Source organism: Typopeltis vanoorti, chromosome 6, assembly GCF_054136105.1.
Source record: "Typopeltis vanoorti isolate ZY-2024b chromosome 6, IOZ_Tvanoo_1.0, whole genome shotgun sequence".
In the NCBI taxonomy this organism is placed as follows: Eukaryota; Metazoa; Arthropoda; class Arachnida; order Uropygi; family Thelyphonidae; genus Typopeltis; species Typopeltis vanoorti.
The window spans coordinates 120260424-120278832 of NC_143554.1; the positions used below are offsets into that span (position 1 = coordinate 120260424).

General features: G+C 36.8%; 1 protein-coding gene across 1 annotated transcript in view; it reads right to left on the minus strand.

Moving 5' to 3' along the window:
- Nucleotides 1-2748: 2748 nt before the first annotated feature.
- Nucleotides 2749-18409, minus strand: part of LOC150105874 (uncharacterized) — a 36554-nt gene continuing 20893 nt past the window's right edge. Inside the window, exon 8 of the mRNA XM_090393640.1 lies at nucleotides 2749-4025. Coding sequence (XP_090249766.1) covers nucleotides 3678-4025 — 348 coding nt within the window. The 3' untranslated portion in view covers nucleotides 2749-3677. The remainder of the gene's footprint in view (nucleotides 4026-18409) is intronic.

An 18409-nucleotide genomic window follows, 5' to 3' on the forward strand; every position in this document is an offset into this window, starting at 1 on the left:
GTTTTTTCCTTTCTTTCTTTCTTTAATCAAAGACAAGCAATAAGTTTAAAAAACTGGCCACTTTTCCAACAAGGTTAGAAGTATTGTTCAACACAAAAACTGGGCATTAACCGATGATGATGTGATGTAGGAAACATATATTGCAAGTTATATTTTCTTACTAATTAATTGTAAAAGAAGTTTTAATATTTCTAAAATTTATAGAGTTTACTAAACTATATTAATGCACCATTTTTATTTTTGCGCCTTCCACCTAATTTAAAATGAATGTATTTGAATGTATGTACAGTTCGTTCTGCAAAAACAAGGTTCTCTTGCAACACATAGTACATCGTCTTCTAAAGTGAACATATGCAATTACAAGATTATTATTATTATTTGAGACCTCCATGGAGTCCAAAAGTTCATCGAGGGAGGTCACCTACTATACAACTCTCCGTCTCTACCACCTATTTCACCAACCGCAACTATCTTCATCATCTACACCAACTATCTACTGCCGACCACTACCACCAGAAGTATTTTCACAGGCAATCACAAACATCGAACTAATTATAAATATTTGTAATTAGTTGCTATTTGTATATCATAAGACATGCATAGTAAAGACACAAATAAAAAGGATAGCTCTTTATTTTTGTATGTCCACTCTTCAACACACCAAGTAGTTGATTTTATTTCTAAATAATGCTTCGAGAAAACGAAGCGATCACTACACTATGACATCTATCTATCCCCATGGCTTTAACAGGCCTTTAAGACCCCCAACCTTCCAAGCATGATTGGATTTCGTAACCGAAATACGAGGATAGAATGGTCACTCCTATGCCTCAAGGTATTCTTGGCTGTATCCCTGTGTGTTCACGCGGCCTGTTTGCCTGCTTGCGGGATGAAAAGCACCAGATAAACTGGCGGAAAAAACCCTACTGCCCCCGCCCAAGACCGGCTAACTTGGCTATGGCTGAGGAAGATCCTTCAGCTCCTCACGTCTCCGACGGGAATCGAACCTAGGACACTCCTTCCCCAGGCATATGGTTGTGAAGCGCAAAGCCACTAGGCTAACCGCGTGGACACACTATGACATCGCATTGATAATTGTTTGTTTCTAACAATATATGCTGTAGAGTCAGTGAATAAAATCATATGTTTTAGAGAACATTTTTATGTTCTACACGAATAAGAAGACATTCTTCAGCGAAAAAAAGTTTAAAAATAATCGATGTTAAAGTATTTGAATGGACTGATGTTCTTCAATAAGTGAGTAACTGGGATGAGAATTATCAGCAACTATGAAGTGCTAATTTACTCTAATAATAATAATAATAATGGCTTTCCTACTTCTGATAACTGGTGGCAGCATAAAATAGAGACATTATTGGAAAACGAAACAGCAAACATTCTCTGGGACTTTCGAATACAAACTGATCGGCATTTGGAACACAATAGACCTGACATCACAATTATCGAACATCGACAGGTTTTGATTATCGATATCGCAGTATCCAGTGATAACAACAAAGAACTGGAAAAAATGACTAAATATCGAGATCTGGCAATTGAAGTTGGCAGGCTGTGGCTTAAAGACACTGAACTAACCCCAGTAGTTACTTGGGATTACTACTTTGATAATGCACTTGGCGCAATATCAAAGTTGCTATCCAACTATTTATAGCAATTAAACATCAACGAAGTGACCCCATATGACTTTACTTGGAACAGTCTATATTTTACGACGCTACCTGACAGACTATTCTTAGATTCTTGGGTAGAATCTGAATTGTTCTGTATCACCAATCAAATTGTTGTTTAAATAATATTGTTTGAATCTTGCTTTGATTGTGTATCAATTAGTGAATAAATAATAATAATAATATGTATGTGTGTGTGTGTGTGTGTGTGTGTGTGTGTGTTATTTAATTTTTATGTTTCAAGCATTTACGAAAAAATCTTACTGAGAAACTCATCTTTTTTTTTTTTTTCTTCTAGAAATAACGTTATCAATGTAAAGTTATTGTAATTATATCAGAGGCGTGTCCTGTTATCATGTAAAGGTAACATTTAGATATAAAAAATATATTCTAGGCAAAGATTATTATTAGCATTAAGTGTATTTATCAAATGACTATTTTCATCAACTGATGAAAGTGTAGTAATCATCAAATAAGTTTGAAGAGGACAGTCGGTGAAGTATTACTTCATACAAATCGTTTGAAACTTGTGTTAATGAGGGGACTCACAAGTAGACAATTAACAGTTTATTGCAAATCGAAGGACTACGACAGTTTTTTTTTTTTATCCATATCGTCTATATTGATATAAACTGTAAGTCGATGAAAACAATAATCAGCATCAAAGCAAAAAAAAAAAAATAAAATAAAATAAAATAAAAATAAATAAATAAACAATGAACAAATACATAAAATAACAGTAATGTAAGCAATGGCCAGGGATTATCGATTCTCCTGGTATTGCTAATAATAATATTCGCCTTTGATTTGCAGTCTTAAAAATAAAACGATGTGCTTTGGTTTTAGATCACTATTTGTTTCTCTTAATGTTGGTCACCACAGTAGGAACGTAAAATAAGTTTAAAACAAACACAATTAACAAACCATTCAGGCATTTGCTTCTGACTGCGAAACGCCTCTGCTTCACAAAGTAATATCTTTTATTTTTGGAGAGCGAAAAGCATTTGGTATTATAAGTTTACTATTCGTTAATGAAGTCTACATGGAGTGTTCTGCGATGTGTGATTGATTTTTGTTCGACTTGCACATTATTACCAGGAAGGATACTGAATAAAATGGGGAATTTTTTAGCAGTACCCTCGTTAAGACTTTGTTTAGCAAACCATGTCTGCACGTTAAAGCAAAATCATGCACTATGAATGTGTCACACAAAATAGTGTTTTCTAAAGTTGTTTTCGTCTTCCATTTACAAATTTCAATTTGCATTTGTGAACGTTAAAGACTTAAAATCTTAAAATTCACAAATTTCGAAAGTTCTTTGCGTCTCATGGCAGGGATGGGGAGTGGGAGCATTGTGTCTTTATAGCCGAGTGGTTAGCGTATCCCCCTCTCCAGCCAAAAGGCTGCGGGTTCGAATCCTGCCGTGGGCATGGATGTTTGTGATTGTCTTTGGAAATACTAGTGGTGGTAGTCGGCGATAGATGGCGTTGGTGTAGTTGTGGTTAGTTGGTGGATTGAAGGAGTTGTAGAAGAGGTGCCCTCCCTCGATGAGTCTTTGGACTCCCTGGAGGTGTCTATTAATAATAATATCCGAGTTGTTAGAAAATTATGGCAGTTTTGTAGTGTATAAATGTTGAGTTAGAAAGAAATAATATTTCAGATATGAATATTTTAACAACAAATGACTAAAATATTTAAATATGATCATATTAAGAACATGATACTTGAGAATATAGCAGACAAAAGAAGAAATTTATTAAATATCTCAATGGCCTTGACATGATAAAGGAGTGATAATGATGGAACGAAATACTGGAAGGAAGAGACAGACAGACCTTTGAATGTGCTTTAATAAATGGAAGAAGTTTCTGTTCTCTTTTACTCCTACGCGTAGATTTATGCCCCACCATGTATGCTTTCGAAAAAAGACTTGAAAAGATATGAAAAAAAAAGCAGATAAATTTAAAGATATAAAGGAAATTTAATATTTTAACCATCACAATTAGAATATTTTTTTCCTAATTGGATTACACACTCAGGTATTCTGTGAAGTTCATTTTCTTCTTTCTTTTGGTTAGATAGAAATGTTACTGATTTCACAGAATCAACTTCTTCTTTCTTCTGATTGGATTGCCGAGTTTGGGAATTCACAGAATCAACTGACACTCTCACAAGTGCATTCGAAATGTCTGTTGACTTCACTTTTCCTCTTCTAAATCGACTCCACCAAGCAATTGCTATCAAAATAAGCGTTTCTATGAAGTCGACCATCGCAACCAAAGACACTCCCATCCATATTCCAATGTAGCCGCCGATAATACTCAGCAGCGCTTCTGGCTAAAAAGATAAACAGAAGTTTAATTAATTGATTAAAACAGCGAATCTTAAATGATAAGTACAATGAGAAATAACGAATAGTATGAAAGTAACAAAAAAAAATTCACCTACCCTACCTTATTAATGAGTTGTGTCATTCTAGACGTGTTTTAGCGTTTGTTCCATAACGTTGTTCATCATAAAATTATTAAAATATCTCGATTACCAAATAATTGTCGAAAAATCAATAATGATCTAAATGGACCTCTACTAAATGTACGATTTCATACCGTTTGGTTATTATTAAATCCATTATTCATGAAAATGCTTTCTTAAAGGAATTTTTGAAGAGAATTAAAAGCGAAATATTATAAAAAATATTCTCCTCAATGGAACACTTAACACAAATGGCGTAAATGACTTAAACTCGTATTCCGTTGAACTTAACCACTTTGCATACATTACAGCACTGGGGTTAAAGTAAGTTGACATTGTTACTTTAACATGAATAAATTAAACAAATGAACTGCTGTCCAAAGATTTTAATAGCTTAATTGAGGGATATTAAGAAGTTTTATCTCTTACGGTTTTTCTTTAGTAAACAACCATTTGGAGGTTCTACCCCTTCGTACAATTATTTGCGATTTCTCTATTCCTTTTATCAATAAGTTTACGAATCCCATTTTATCCATCCATCCATCTATCTTCAAGGTTCTCCTTTCCTAATTGGGTTGTGGGGGAAGCAGCTGCAAGAGAAACTTCCACTGGTCACGATCCTCCGCCACCAAGCTCAGGTGTCTGGTGGGACTCCCAGCCGTGTCCACCTAAGGTTTTGGATATAATATATCCAGCGAGTCCTTGGCCTTCCACGTGGCCTCCAACCCTCTGGCTTAGCAAAGAAGGCCTGCTGGAGGAGCCTCTCTTATGGCATTCTGACCAGATGCCCGTACCATCGTAACTGTGATCTCTCAACACGGAGAAGCAGCGGTTGAGTATTTAGGGTTTCCCGAATTGCAGAACTTCTGACTCTGTCGAGTCTTGTCAGCCCCGCAACCCCTCGAAGGTACCTAATTTCAGCCGCTTGGATTCGACTCCGCAATTTTTCGGTCATTACCCAGCTCTCATAACCATAGGTGAGGATGGAGACATAGACTGTATTGAATAGCTTTGTCTTCTGGCTTAACTTCCGCTTCGGTACTACCGAGCGGCCAAGCTCCAGCAATATTGCTCTTGCCGAGCCAATTCGAGTATCTAGCTCTACATCCCATTTTCCATCACTCGTGAATATGAACCCAAGGTATTTAAACTTCTCCACCTTCCTCAGTGAGACTCCACTCACATGTAGAGTGCACTGGGATGGTTGTCTTGAGACCACAAATGTTTCCCTTTTGGCCACACTGATCTTCATCCTGGCTTCTACACAAATAGCTGCTATTTGTGTATAATCTACTTGTGTAGAATGATCTCCAGTAGATCACAAAGGATAAGCTGGAGGTCATCTGTGGAAGAGCTAAGCAGAACTAGGTCATCTGCAAAAAGCAGACGTCCAAGGCTATATCTTCCAATTCTGATACACTCACTGCCTTGGCTGTGTCTATCAATCCAGCCCATAAATATTATGAAAAGGAGGGGTGACAGAACACACGCTTGGTGGAGACCAACTGAGACTGTGAAAGGTTTAGACTTTGTGCTGTTTACCCTGACATAAAACAACGGACATTCATACAAGGACTTGATGGTAGCTAATAGTTGGCCATCCACTCCATTATCCTGTACCACTTGCCAAAGCTTATCCCGAGGAGCCAAGAAGTCATATGCCTTCTCCAAGTCCACAAAACATGTGTAGACAATCTTGCCATATTCTCGAGATTTCTCAACGATTTGCTTTCAAGTGAAGATTTGGTCAGTTCTCCTTCTACCAGGATGAAAGCCACATTGTTCTTCCTGGAACTTTGACACAACTATGCTCCTGCACCTTCTTTCCAAGCACCTAGCATATATTTCCCCAGGCAGGCTGAGCAGAGAGAGAGAGAGAGAGAGAGAGAGAGAGATGCCACGATAGTTGCTGCAGTCTCTCTGGACTCCCTTCTTGAAGACTGGTATCATGCCTGTCTGCCATTGCTTTGGTGCTCGCCCAATTATCCAAGCAGCCTGGCACTCTCGAGTCACCCGAATTTCATCATCACCAGCAGCCCTGCCAGATTTTATTGCTAACTGGACTTCTTGCGCTGTGAGACTAGTCATTGCCCCGATCTGCACCTCTTGGATGTACACAGCTGCTGGGCCACCCGGGTTAAGAAGACTCTCAAAGCATTCCCTCCATCTGTGGAGGATATCCTTCCCTGTTGTCAAAAGAGGCCTTAATTGCCTTTTCTGTGCACGATTTCCTCCCTCTACGGCAGCGGATGGTCTGCAGAATACTTTGCATTTGCATAGGATGAGTCTTATCTTTCTCCAAAGGATTTCCCCAAGATTTCTCCAAAGGATTTCTGCTTTGCTGCCTCAGCAGCAGCTTTTCGCAGCTCAGCGTACCAGAAACGCATCTCAGGTGACCTGACCCTAAGCCATGTTAGGTAGGCCTCATTTTTTTCTCGGACAGCTTTTTGGACCTCTTGGTTCCATCAAGGTGTCCTTTACCACTGCTTCCTACCCCAGCATGAGAGTGCAGAGGCAGTGACAACTACTGTAAACAGATTCCACTCCTCAACATCTGCAGTATGTCTGGGAACCTCTCTGAACCTGGAGGAGATGTTATCTGCAAAATTCTTCCTCACAGCCTCATTTTCCAATGCCTTCCATTTCACACGGTATAGCTGCTTAGGTCTTCAAGTGTTGATGGTAGCATCTAATTTCTGTAGCCGTAGACTACAGAGATAACAAGGTGGTAGTCCTTTGACAGCTCTGCTCATCTCCCCCAACACGAACGTCCAGCACTGAGAAAAATAGATCTGCTGAGACTATAAAGAAGTCAATTAGAGACCTCTGTCCAAGTGTATCCCTGTACCAGATATACTTATGGACTTCTCGGTGCTGGAAGAAGGTATTCATTATGGATAAGCTGTTAGTACAGAAGAAGTCCAATAATTTCAACCCATTCGCGTTAAGGTCAGAGTGTCCGTTCCTCTCAACCACACCCATCCATGTCTGGACATCTGTTCCAACATGTGCATTGAAGTCATTAGCCGGACTGATTCCATGTCTGCCACCTTGTCAACAGCAGCAGCATCCACTTCCTCCAGGAAGGCAGAGTATTCTGATTCCAGATTAGGTTCATAGGCTTGCACCACAGCCAAGTTGTGGTTTTTCATCTGGAGCCTTAACATACATAATCGTCCCCCCAATGGGATCCACTCAGCAACACAATCTGACAGCCGTGGGGGCTTGTGAGTATCCCCACACTCGCCTGAGCAGAGACTGTCGGGCTCACATCAGAGTAGTAGTAGAGCTTCCACCCCTCTTCCAGGTCGAGTTCCAGAGCCTCTCATCTTGGTCGAAGAAAGCCCGACTAAATCTTGTTGGTAGCGCTTGGCTTAATCGACCAATTCCTTCTCCTTCCCTGTCAGAGAAAAGATGTTCCAGTTGACTAAAGCTGGTACCGTTCTCGTTGCCATTTCTGTCCTTTTGCAGAACCATTTCGTTTCGCAGCCCCTAAACAACACCTCCCCAAACAGGTAGCGGGCCCATTGATGGAGTTTCCTCTAGCAGGGTGCTGACGAATGGTGTCTAAGGGAGACTGTAACATATTTTTCGAACGGGTCCCTCATCCTAAAATCCGAACGCGTTTCTTGGTAACCTGCGCAACGGACGATGCGGTATGACCATTTATATGATGACCTGATCATGTTACAGTGTTTGGTAATGCCCTATTAGCAATACCGCCTAGGTTCGAGGCTGCTCAGGTTTTCCCTCATTTCAGCTAGCTTACATATCTGCAAGCCGTTCGGCGATCCACCACCTGTGGACCCGCCCAGTAGCTGCGGCTCGCCCTGGAATCCCATTTTATAATTTATAAATTTTCTATATTGGCTATTTCAATCAGTTTGTGGTGGAGGTCAAAATCCCCTCGTATCAAATTAACTGTTACCGGCGAATGTAAGGTTATTAATTATAACGAGCAAATTTTATCCTCTCACTTAATACAAGAAATAGTTGCAGATCAATCGAAAGGAAAAAAATTATATTGCTTCAATAGAAGTGGATAAAATTCTCTTATTGCTTTTAATTGAATCAACAACAATATTTAATTACAGATGTTACAGTAATGTCGCAAATGTGCATGCAGGGTTTTATGTTGTTGGTACGTAATTTTCCTGACATATTGCGAGTATTTTTATACACAGTCCAAATGATGATCTATATTTTTCAGTTGTCAGTGAGTGAGTGAAACGAATCCAAATGCCCACAGTTCTTACGAGTATACAAACAGGAATGATAAAAAAAAGAAAGAAAAAAAAAAGAAATTTATCTGCATATGGTCGGAGTGTTCGTTATTTTATATATTAGCAGTGACTATATATGCAGATGTTAAAACTGTAACAAAATGAGCTTTTTTTTTTTTGAAGTGACTTTGATTACAATTTTAAATGCTGCATGGTTTTAGTCTTTATAGTTGTTCATTTACATTACTTAATACGTTTTAAAAGAGGTATACCGTGAGTAACATATAGATACAAAATTAATAACGAAAAACTCGCTTACAAAGATTATTTAATAGTATAATTTTCGCCTGTGTTTCACAGGCATCTTCAGTACATTTTAAGCTCAAATTAAATAATAACTGACAATCCAAAAAGCGCCACCTAAGTAGCTGGTGTAAGATAACTAAAAAGGTCAATACATTTCCTAAAAAAAAATGTATACAATAAAAAGTTAGGAAATATTAGCTGATTTATAAAGTACTATCTTTCATAAAGGGGGATAGACGTAAGTCGTCGGATCTATTTAAAGTTAGTAAAACGGAGTAGAGTTTCACATGTTTCTTTATAAAAGCGTTCCATGAGGAACTGACTTTTGTGAAGGACTCTTGTCTTTCTCCAATGAACTCTATGTCTAGTGAAGATGGCAAGTTCTGCAAGTTTAGACTTTTCAGGTTTAAAGTATTCAATATAAGATTGGTGTTCTAGCCGAATAGAGGCAGATCTTCCTGTTTGTCCTAAATAAGATAATCCACAAGAGCACGGAATCTGGTAGACACCTGGATAATTAAGATGTGGAAGCTTGTCCTTAGGAGAAGTGAGAAAGGTGGAGATTTTTCTAAACGGTCGAAAGGCAACAAAAATATTCAGTGGTTTTAAAACTTTTGCTATACGTTCACTAATGCCTTGAACATAAAGGGGTAGGAATGCGCGTTATTTCTTCTGTATTTGAACAGGAAGATATATTAAAACTACTCAAAGCTCTTTTAATGAAGCAGTTCTTATAACCATTAAATAGAAAGGAAGAAGTTATATGTTGGAGTTATTTCTGTAAAAGCTCGTCTGAAGAACAAAAGGATGGGCCCGATGAACCGGTGTTTTAATAGTTCCTGCCTTTTGACTGGGATGATGATGAGATTCAGCATGGATACAATGGCATGTCTGAGTCTTCTTTCTATAGACTGAGAAATGTAGGTTACCATCTGGTTGAAGAAGAATTAGAATATCTAAAAAGGCTAACTGCTTATTTTATTCTACTTCTAGGGTAAACTGGATCCTAATATGAAGTGTATTAACTTAGTGTGAGAAACTGTTGAAGTTCATCAGAAGACCCATTCCATACAGCAAAAATGTCATCGACATATCTGAACCAATGAGTAGGTGTGTGAGAAATGTTGTCAAAGATACGTTGTTCAAAATGTTCCATAAAGAAGTTGGAGATAGCAGGAGAAAGAGGACTGCCCATTGCTGTTCCTTAAATTTGTTGATACAACTTATTTTTAAAGAAAAAATAACCAGATTGTATTACAAAATCAAATAATTTTACAATGTCTGAAGGAAATTCCTGTAGCAGTAATTCAATGCTCTCAGAAAGAGGCACATTTGTAAATAAAGAAACAACATCTAAACTGATCATGATATCAGAAACGTCCAAATGACCATCTGAAATTTTATTTTTGAAATCCAAAGCATTTTTTATATAAGCATTAATTCTTCTAGTTGAAGAAATGATTGAAATCACTGAAGAACAACCATAAGTTAATTATTACGAAAGCTGACAAAGGGAAGGCTGTAGTGATTCAAGATTGGAAGGAATATGAGAGAAAATGACTATTACTTCGCTACTAATTAACTTATAGGCCTCTTACATCGGATCCTACCGGGAGTCAATTCAAGAGACTTAATTCTCTTATTGATAATGCATCTACATGGAATGAAGATCAAGAGAAAAAACTTAAAACCTTCTGTGGTCGTCCACCTAGATTGGATGGTCTTCCGAAAGTTCATAAACCAGTTGTTCCGTTGAGACCAGTCGTAGATTGTATAGGTTGCCCCACTTACAAAATCTCAAAAGTTTTATCAAGTTGACTCTCCTCTTCAACTAGAAGAACTGATACTTATATAAAAAATACTTCGGATTTCAAAAAATAAAAAAAAAATTGAGATCGTCATTTGGACGTTTCTGATATCATGATCAGTTTAGACGTTGTTTCTTTATTTACAAATGTGCCTCTTTCTGAGAGCATTGAATTACTGCAACAGGAATTTCCTTCAGACATTGTAAACGTATTTGATTTTGTAATACATTCCGGTTATATTTCCTTTAAAAATAAGTTGTATCAACAAATTGAAGGAACAGCAATGGGCAGTCCTCTTTCTCCTGCTATCTCCAACTGCTTCATTAAAAGAGCTTTGAGTAGTTTTAATATATCTTCCTGTTCAAATACAGAAGAAATAACGCGCATTCCTACCCCTTTATGTACAAGGCATTAGTGAACGTATAGCAAAAGTTTTAAAACCACTGAATATTTTTGTTGCCTTTCGACCGTTTAGAAAAATCTCCACCTTTCTCACTTCTCCTAAGGACAAGCTTCCACATCTTAATTATCCAGATGTCTACCAGATTCCGTGCTCTTGTGGATTATCTTATTTAGGACAAACAGGAAGATCTGCCTCTATTCGGCTAGAACACCAATCTTATATTGAATACTTTAAACCTGAAAAGTCTAAACTTGCAGAACATGCAATCTTCACTAGACATAGAGTTCATTGGAGAAAGACAAGAGTCCTTCACAAAAGTCAGTTCCTCATGGAACGCTTTTATAAAGAAACATGTGAAACTCTACTCCATTCTCCTAACTTAAACAGATCCGATGGCTTACGTCTATCCCCTTTATGGGAGATAATACTTTATAAATCAGCTAATATTTCCTAACGTTTTATTGTATACATTTTTTTAGGAAATTTATTGACCTTTTTAGTTATCTTACACCAGCTACTTAGGTGGCGCTTTTTGGATTGTCAGTTATTGTTTAATTTGAGCTTAAAATGTACTGAAGATGCCTGTAACACACAGGCGAAAATTATACTATTAAATAATCTTTGTTCGTGAGTTTTCCTTTATTAATTTTGTATCCACATTACTTAATGTTCGCTGGTAATTTCTTCCTGTGGAGTGATTTTCTGTTTTGAAGAACAGTTTCTATAATGCACTGTTCAAATGTATATTTAGTTACATAAATGTCAAATGAATATATAAAACTCAATTTCAAGTTGTTACCAATGAGGATAGCGTTTGTCCTGATGAACAAAACTAGTGCTGCTGTGATGATGATAATTTATCTGATGATAAGGTGACATTAGAAATATCTAGATTTCAAGAAATTGTTAGAAAATCGAATTGGAATTGGAAAGGTGAAAAGACGTTTGACTAAACTTAGACAGGATACGAAAAAGGATCAGAACAAGACCAGGCAGGTAAGTACTAAACTTGGTAATCACAATATTAATAACAACAAGGTAAGTCAGTTAAAATCTAAGAAAAAAGGGATGATATGGTATGATGACTCAATCTGAAATGTGCTTGCCAAGGAACTCACTACTTCTAGTTTCCCGGGAAGAAAATCAAAAAATTTTAAACATAATTGTAAACAAAGAAAAAAGAAACAGTAAAAGAGATTATAGGTACTAATAATTTAAGTAATGACAAATAGAGTATGACAGAAGATATGAAAGGTCATTTGGAAGAAGCGAGGAAGAAATGTGAGAGAGTAAAAATTGTAGGATTCCCTCCTAGATATGACAGTACTGAGTTGAAAACAAGGGCGATGATATCAAATGATTCTATGCGCAAGCTGTGTAGTGATGCAAGTTTTTAGAAGTGTGGGGTGTGTTTCATGGCGGAAAAGACTTTTATAAGAGGCTTATATCAATATATAATAGGGATGGCCTGCACTTGAATTCATTTGGCATCAGGAGTCTCGAGAAATTACTTCTTGTTATGATACCTAATGCAGAGATTCAGGGAAACTAAATCATCAAGGGAAGAATGGGAAAAATATGTGTGACAATTCAGCTATTGTATGCAAACGTGATAAATATATGAAAGTCCTCGAACATGATTATGTATATGGCGAAGGGATGGAAAAATATGCTTTGGGTTCGGACCTTTTAAGTATGTGTGGGCAAGGAAAAGAGAAAATTCTAGAACAATATCAAATAGATTGCATATTTAATTATAAGAATAGGCTAGGTGGCAATTTGTTATGCCTTTACACAAATGCCCGGAGCATTAGAAACAGATGGGTTGAGTTCGTAGCTTTATACGATGTGGCCTAAGATTCTTTGCATTAGTAAAATCTGACTATCAGAATAGGATGTAGTATGTGGGATCTAGTGTTATGAGTATACTATTTTTAGGAATGATAGAAGATGTTCTTAGAGGAGGAGAGGTAATCTGATATCATTAGTACTCTAATGATATCAGATGACTTAAGTCCAGTTAGGGTTGAAACACAAGAAAACAATGATGGTAACAATGTCCCATGTAGCGATGAGTTTGAGTCTATGTGGTGTGAAGTGGAGGCTAACAAAACGAAATATATGGTGGGATGTTGATACAGACCTGGCGGCCGAGTTGCAGGGGACGAAGAAATTCATCGCCAATTTAGCCTTATGGGCACCAAACGAGTGATCATTATGGTTGACTTTAATTTTCCAAACATTGATTGGGTAAGAGAGAAATCTCATAATAAGAAAGAAGAGGAATTTATTCAATTGTTTCGAGACAACTTTCTCAAGTAACATATGAAAGAAGGAACTCGAGGTCAAAGAGTATTGCATTTGCTGAGAAGGGGGTCTCTTCCAAAAATATAGCTATTTTACCACCAAGTGGTGACAATGTTCATGGCGTACTTCCTTGGGAAATATCTAATTGTGTTGATGCTCCGATTAGAACAGGTTACATGCTGAAGTAAAAAGCAAGAAATTATGATCAATTTAGAGAATACTATCTTTAGTCCGATGGTATCAGTTACTGAATGGGATAAATGTCAGCAATGCATGGGATTCTTTGAAAAAGTGCTTAAATGAGACGGTGTCTGATTGTATCCCCTAGTGTTCGAAGAACAAAGAGGTTGGGCATGAAATGGATCTGCAATCTTTTTAAGCAAGAGATTCACAAGATAAAGATGATGTGGAAAGAATATCGTGAGAATAAGAGCGAGAGAAGTTATGAAATATATAAATCTCATTCCAGAAAAGTAACGAGCATTGTATTGAATGCTAAATCGGAATATGAAAGGAAATTGGCCATGCAAGTTAAAGGTAATCCAAATGATTGTCTTTAACTTGACAATCATTTGGATTGTCAAGCTGTGTGAATAATGATTTTGCAAGCAAAAGCAGGTAGAAGAATAATTTTATTGAATGCAGATGGTCGTCGAGTATCGGAAGCTAAGATTGTCCAATTAATAAGTGCTCACTTTGCTAAGATATATCATCCAGATATGTAACATGGTGCACAGTGCTACTGCCACATTGGAATGAAGAGTTATAACTGCAAGAAAATGAGAGTGAAAAGCTGTTGCATAACCTGCATAAAAATTTGTCTACACGGACAAAGGGTATATCAGCCCGTTTGCTAAAGGAATGTTCAGCCGAATTGGCTAGGCCTTTCCCATGGTTGTGTAACATGAGTCTCAGAATGATACCACAGAAAACGAAAGAATCTATGATAGTTTCATTGTACGTGCGTACAAGGTGCAAAAACTGATGTGTTTAACTACCGACTTATTATTATCACTGGTGTGGTTGTGAAGATTTTGGAGAAGTTGGTAAGACCTCGTATACAGAAGTGGGTAAACAAATATGCCGTACTCTGAAGGCAGCAGCATGGGTTTACTAAAGGAAGGTCATGTTTTAGCAATATGCTCATATTTTATAACAATGTTACGGCCAAGTTGTATAATGGGAATGGATACGCTTTTCTAAAGCATTTGATAGGTTACCACACAAAAGGCTGTTGCATAAACTGGAGATTATGGGATTGGAATGTACACTCTTAACTTGGATCGGGGGATGGTTGACAGATAGATATCAACAAGTGGTATGCAGCAGTTGTGAATCTGAGAGGTTTAAGATGACCAGTGCTGTACCTTACTTCTTGGACAATTATTGTCCAATCTATACATTAATGACAGCAACCAGGGTTTAACATCAGGTGTGGAATTGTTTGCCGACGATGCGAAGATAAGCAGGGCAATCAGGAATGTTACTGATATTCAGCAATTACAAAATGATTTGAATATGCTGGAAATTTTGGAAAAGGAAGATGACTATCAGTTTAATGTTAGTAAGTGTAAAGCTATGCACTTTGGAGTGATTAAATTTCCATTTAATATTATTTAACATTCCATTTAACATCTTACATATTATATAAGCTGGTTTATGCTACAAGAAACTGAAAAGGCAGGGGATCTTGGCGTATTGGTGAATATGAATTTGAAGTTCAAAGGTCACATAGCAAAAATTGCTAATACAACTCAGAGGATAATTGCGATGTTGAAGCGAACCTTGACATATAAGGATAAGGAAATCATTTTGCCTCTTTATAAGGATTTGATAAGACCACGTCTGGATTAATGTGCGCAGATTTGGATTCGGATTCTAAAGGGAAAAATATCTGCGAAAAGTGTGAAAGGGGAGTTACAAAGATTATGGGCGATTAGATTATGAGGACAGATGGTGAGTATGTGGAGTACAGACTCTGGTTAACAGGAGAAAGAGGGGTGATATGATCGAGATCTACAAACTTTTGAATGGGAATTATAGTATAGCATCTGATGAATGTTTTCGTTATATGGAAGGTGAGGAGAGAATACTGGACACCTATGCAAGTAAAGTTTGCTCACAATCAAGAAAGCGGTAAAAGTTAGGTTTTTCTCTCACAGTCAAGAAAGCGGTAAAATATAGGTTTTTCTCTCACATAGCAGTGAGAAAGTGCGTGGAATAGTTCGTCTTTAGGGGTAGTGAGTGCATCTATTGTGAATGAATATAACGGAACGTATGATTGCTGGTGAGGATGATTTACAGCATCCCTCGATGAGTCCTTGACTTCCTGGAGGTCTTCGATAATAATAATAATAATAAAGGAATAAGTACACTATTTTGATATAACAGTTTCAAACCAACATTTGTGAAACGCCGTTTAATAGGAAATGTCCAACAGTTGGAACTATCAGCATCCAAGAGCACAAACCATCAAAGTGTGTGTATATATATATACTGTATATCATGATTATCAAGGATTTAGGATTAGACCGACCTGTTCGGGCCTTAGAAGTCATCGTTGAATCTCTTAAGGCGACGTCCTGGTTTTCTTTTCCCTAATGGTTTGTAATTTAAGGTTGGTTTTGGTAATCTTTCTGTTTTCATTCTTTCAAGTTGGTCTATACATGATCGTCCTTTTCTAAATTCATTCTGCACTTCTAAAATAGTTTTCAGAATAGTTTATTAGTTTGTTCTTTAAAATTCTACTATATATTTTGTAACAGGAATTTAGAATTCTTATACTGCTATAATTTATAGTGTCATCTCCGCTACCTTTTTTTAAAGATAGGAATTACAATTGTTTTTTTCATTCTATTGGTGGGTTACTTGTTGAATAGGTTTGATTTTAAAATAATAGGAGTCTTTGTTTGAACCTTATTACTTCATAGTTATATAATTCTGAACTTATCTTCTCTAGGTGATTTTCCAATTCTTGTTTATTTCAGGCTGATTTCTAATTCTTCTTTAGTTATTTCCTTTTTATTTTCTTAAATGTTTGCCAGTTATTTTTTTTAAAATATTTATCTGTCCGCAATTCCCTATATATATTTAGAAATTCTTCTAATTTCAATTCGGTATTTAATTTTATGCTTTCTCTACTATCTGTACGTAAATGCTTCAAAATCTTTTATACATTGGGTTTTATTTTATATTTCTAAATTAGAAACAAATTTGTTCCATAATTCTCTATGTCTTTTCTCACTTCTCTTTTAGCCATAATTCTTATTCTTTTATACTCTATTTCATTTTCTAATTTTTACTGCTTAACCATTTATGATATGCTTCTTTTTTCATTCTGCTTATTTCTTTCATTATATAGTCCCATATCTATAGTATTTTTTGCTTTTTATTGAATTTTTTGGTCTTTCCTAAATTTTCATTTGCTGCTGTATTTAGTATCGTTTCTATATTAAGCCATTCTATTTCTATTTCTTTCTGTAGTTTTATTTTTTCTAAATATTGGTTAATTATTTGTACATGTAGCCATTGTATATTTGTGTCATTTAATAATTTAGGTTTAGAAACCATTGTTTTAAATTTTCTTTCTCTTCTTGTTATTTGTAGCCATTTATATGGTAATCTTAATTTTATTTTAACGAGGAAGTGGTCACTACTTATTTCATATACTATCTGAACTCTAACATCTAAAGAGAACTTTGATGTCTTTTCATTTATGAATAAGTAATCTAATATTGATTTCCATCCTCTTGCTACCCAAGTATATTTATGTATGCCATTATGTCTATAGAAATAATTCATTATTTTAAGGTTATTATAAACTACGAAGTAGATCTATTTTTTACCATTCCTGTTTAGCGTATGTTCTCCATATATTCCTCTCTCATCTCATGTCATTTTCCTTTATCCCTCGACACCGCAAGTGTCGAGGGATTCTAATCAACGGATCTCAACCTTTACTAGATAAGTTGGTCAGCCCTACTCCCCGATGTATTCTTTGTCCATGACGTCGTTGAGTTCTCAAGGCCGGTTTGCCTGCTTCGCGGGATGAAAAACCCCAGGATAAACTGGGGAAAAACCCTGCTGTCAACGCCCAAGACCGGCTAACTTGGCTATGGCTGAGGAAAATCCTTAAGCTCCTCACGTCTCCGACGAGAATCGAAGCTAGGACACGCCTTCCCCAGGCATATAGTTGCGAAGCGCACAGCCACTAGGCTAACCGCACGGCCATATATTCCTATATTGTTATTAATTTTCGTGTTTCCAATTCTTGGATTTAAGTCTCCTGCTAATATTCCATAATCTTTTTTAATTTATTTTATTATATATATAGAGGCAGTCCCATGGGTTACGAACGAGATACGTTCCCGAGAACGTCTTTATTTCTGATTTGTACGTAACTAGGATCCCTGATGAAAAGCGCATATGCGGAAGTATTAATAATAATAATAATAATAATAATAATAATAATAATAATAATAATAATAATAATAATAATAATAATCCCCCCGAAGGAACACGACCTTGTGGTGGAGGTGGGGCTTGCGTGCTTCAGCGATGTTGAGATCTATTCAGATGGTAGCATAGCTGCCAGCAGGGCCACCATTGTCAGACAGGTCTCAACTGAGGAACCAGACTAACAGTGTTCCATCCCTCTTAATGGTGAAAAGTATGAAGAGATCTATACCGTTTCAGTCAACGCAGGGTAATGAAGGATTGCGTCAGATGTTGGGGATCCTGGGCATCAGGCGACAAGTGGGCTACAGGACCCACCTCTCCTTGCTGGGCAATCAGGGCAGGAAGCTGAAAAGCGACTGGAAGAAATCAAACATAAAAAATGGACTGTAGAAGGAAACAGAGAATTTACGAAATGTTTTTACACATCAGCACCAGAAAAATGAGGTTTTAGAAAGTGTATGCATTTAATTTGGAAACAAAAATTCCCAGAATCTGCAATAACAGAACAAACACTTATGGACCAAAATAATTTCATTTTCCGTAACAAAATATTTGCTGAACTTGAGCTGCAAGAGTTACATAATAAACTAACAACTCCATATAACAACAAATCATCAGGAGGTAGCTATGTCAAACTTTGGAATTCGATTTAGTAAGCTGACGACATACCTCAGAATGTTTTCCCAGAAGTGCAGTGTAAAATGAAGTTACGGATATTGGAAAATATGAACTCCATAAATAACC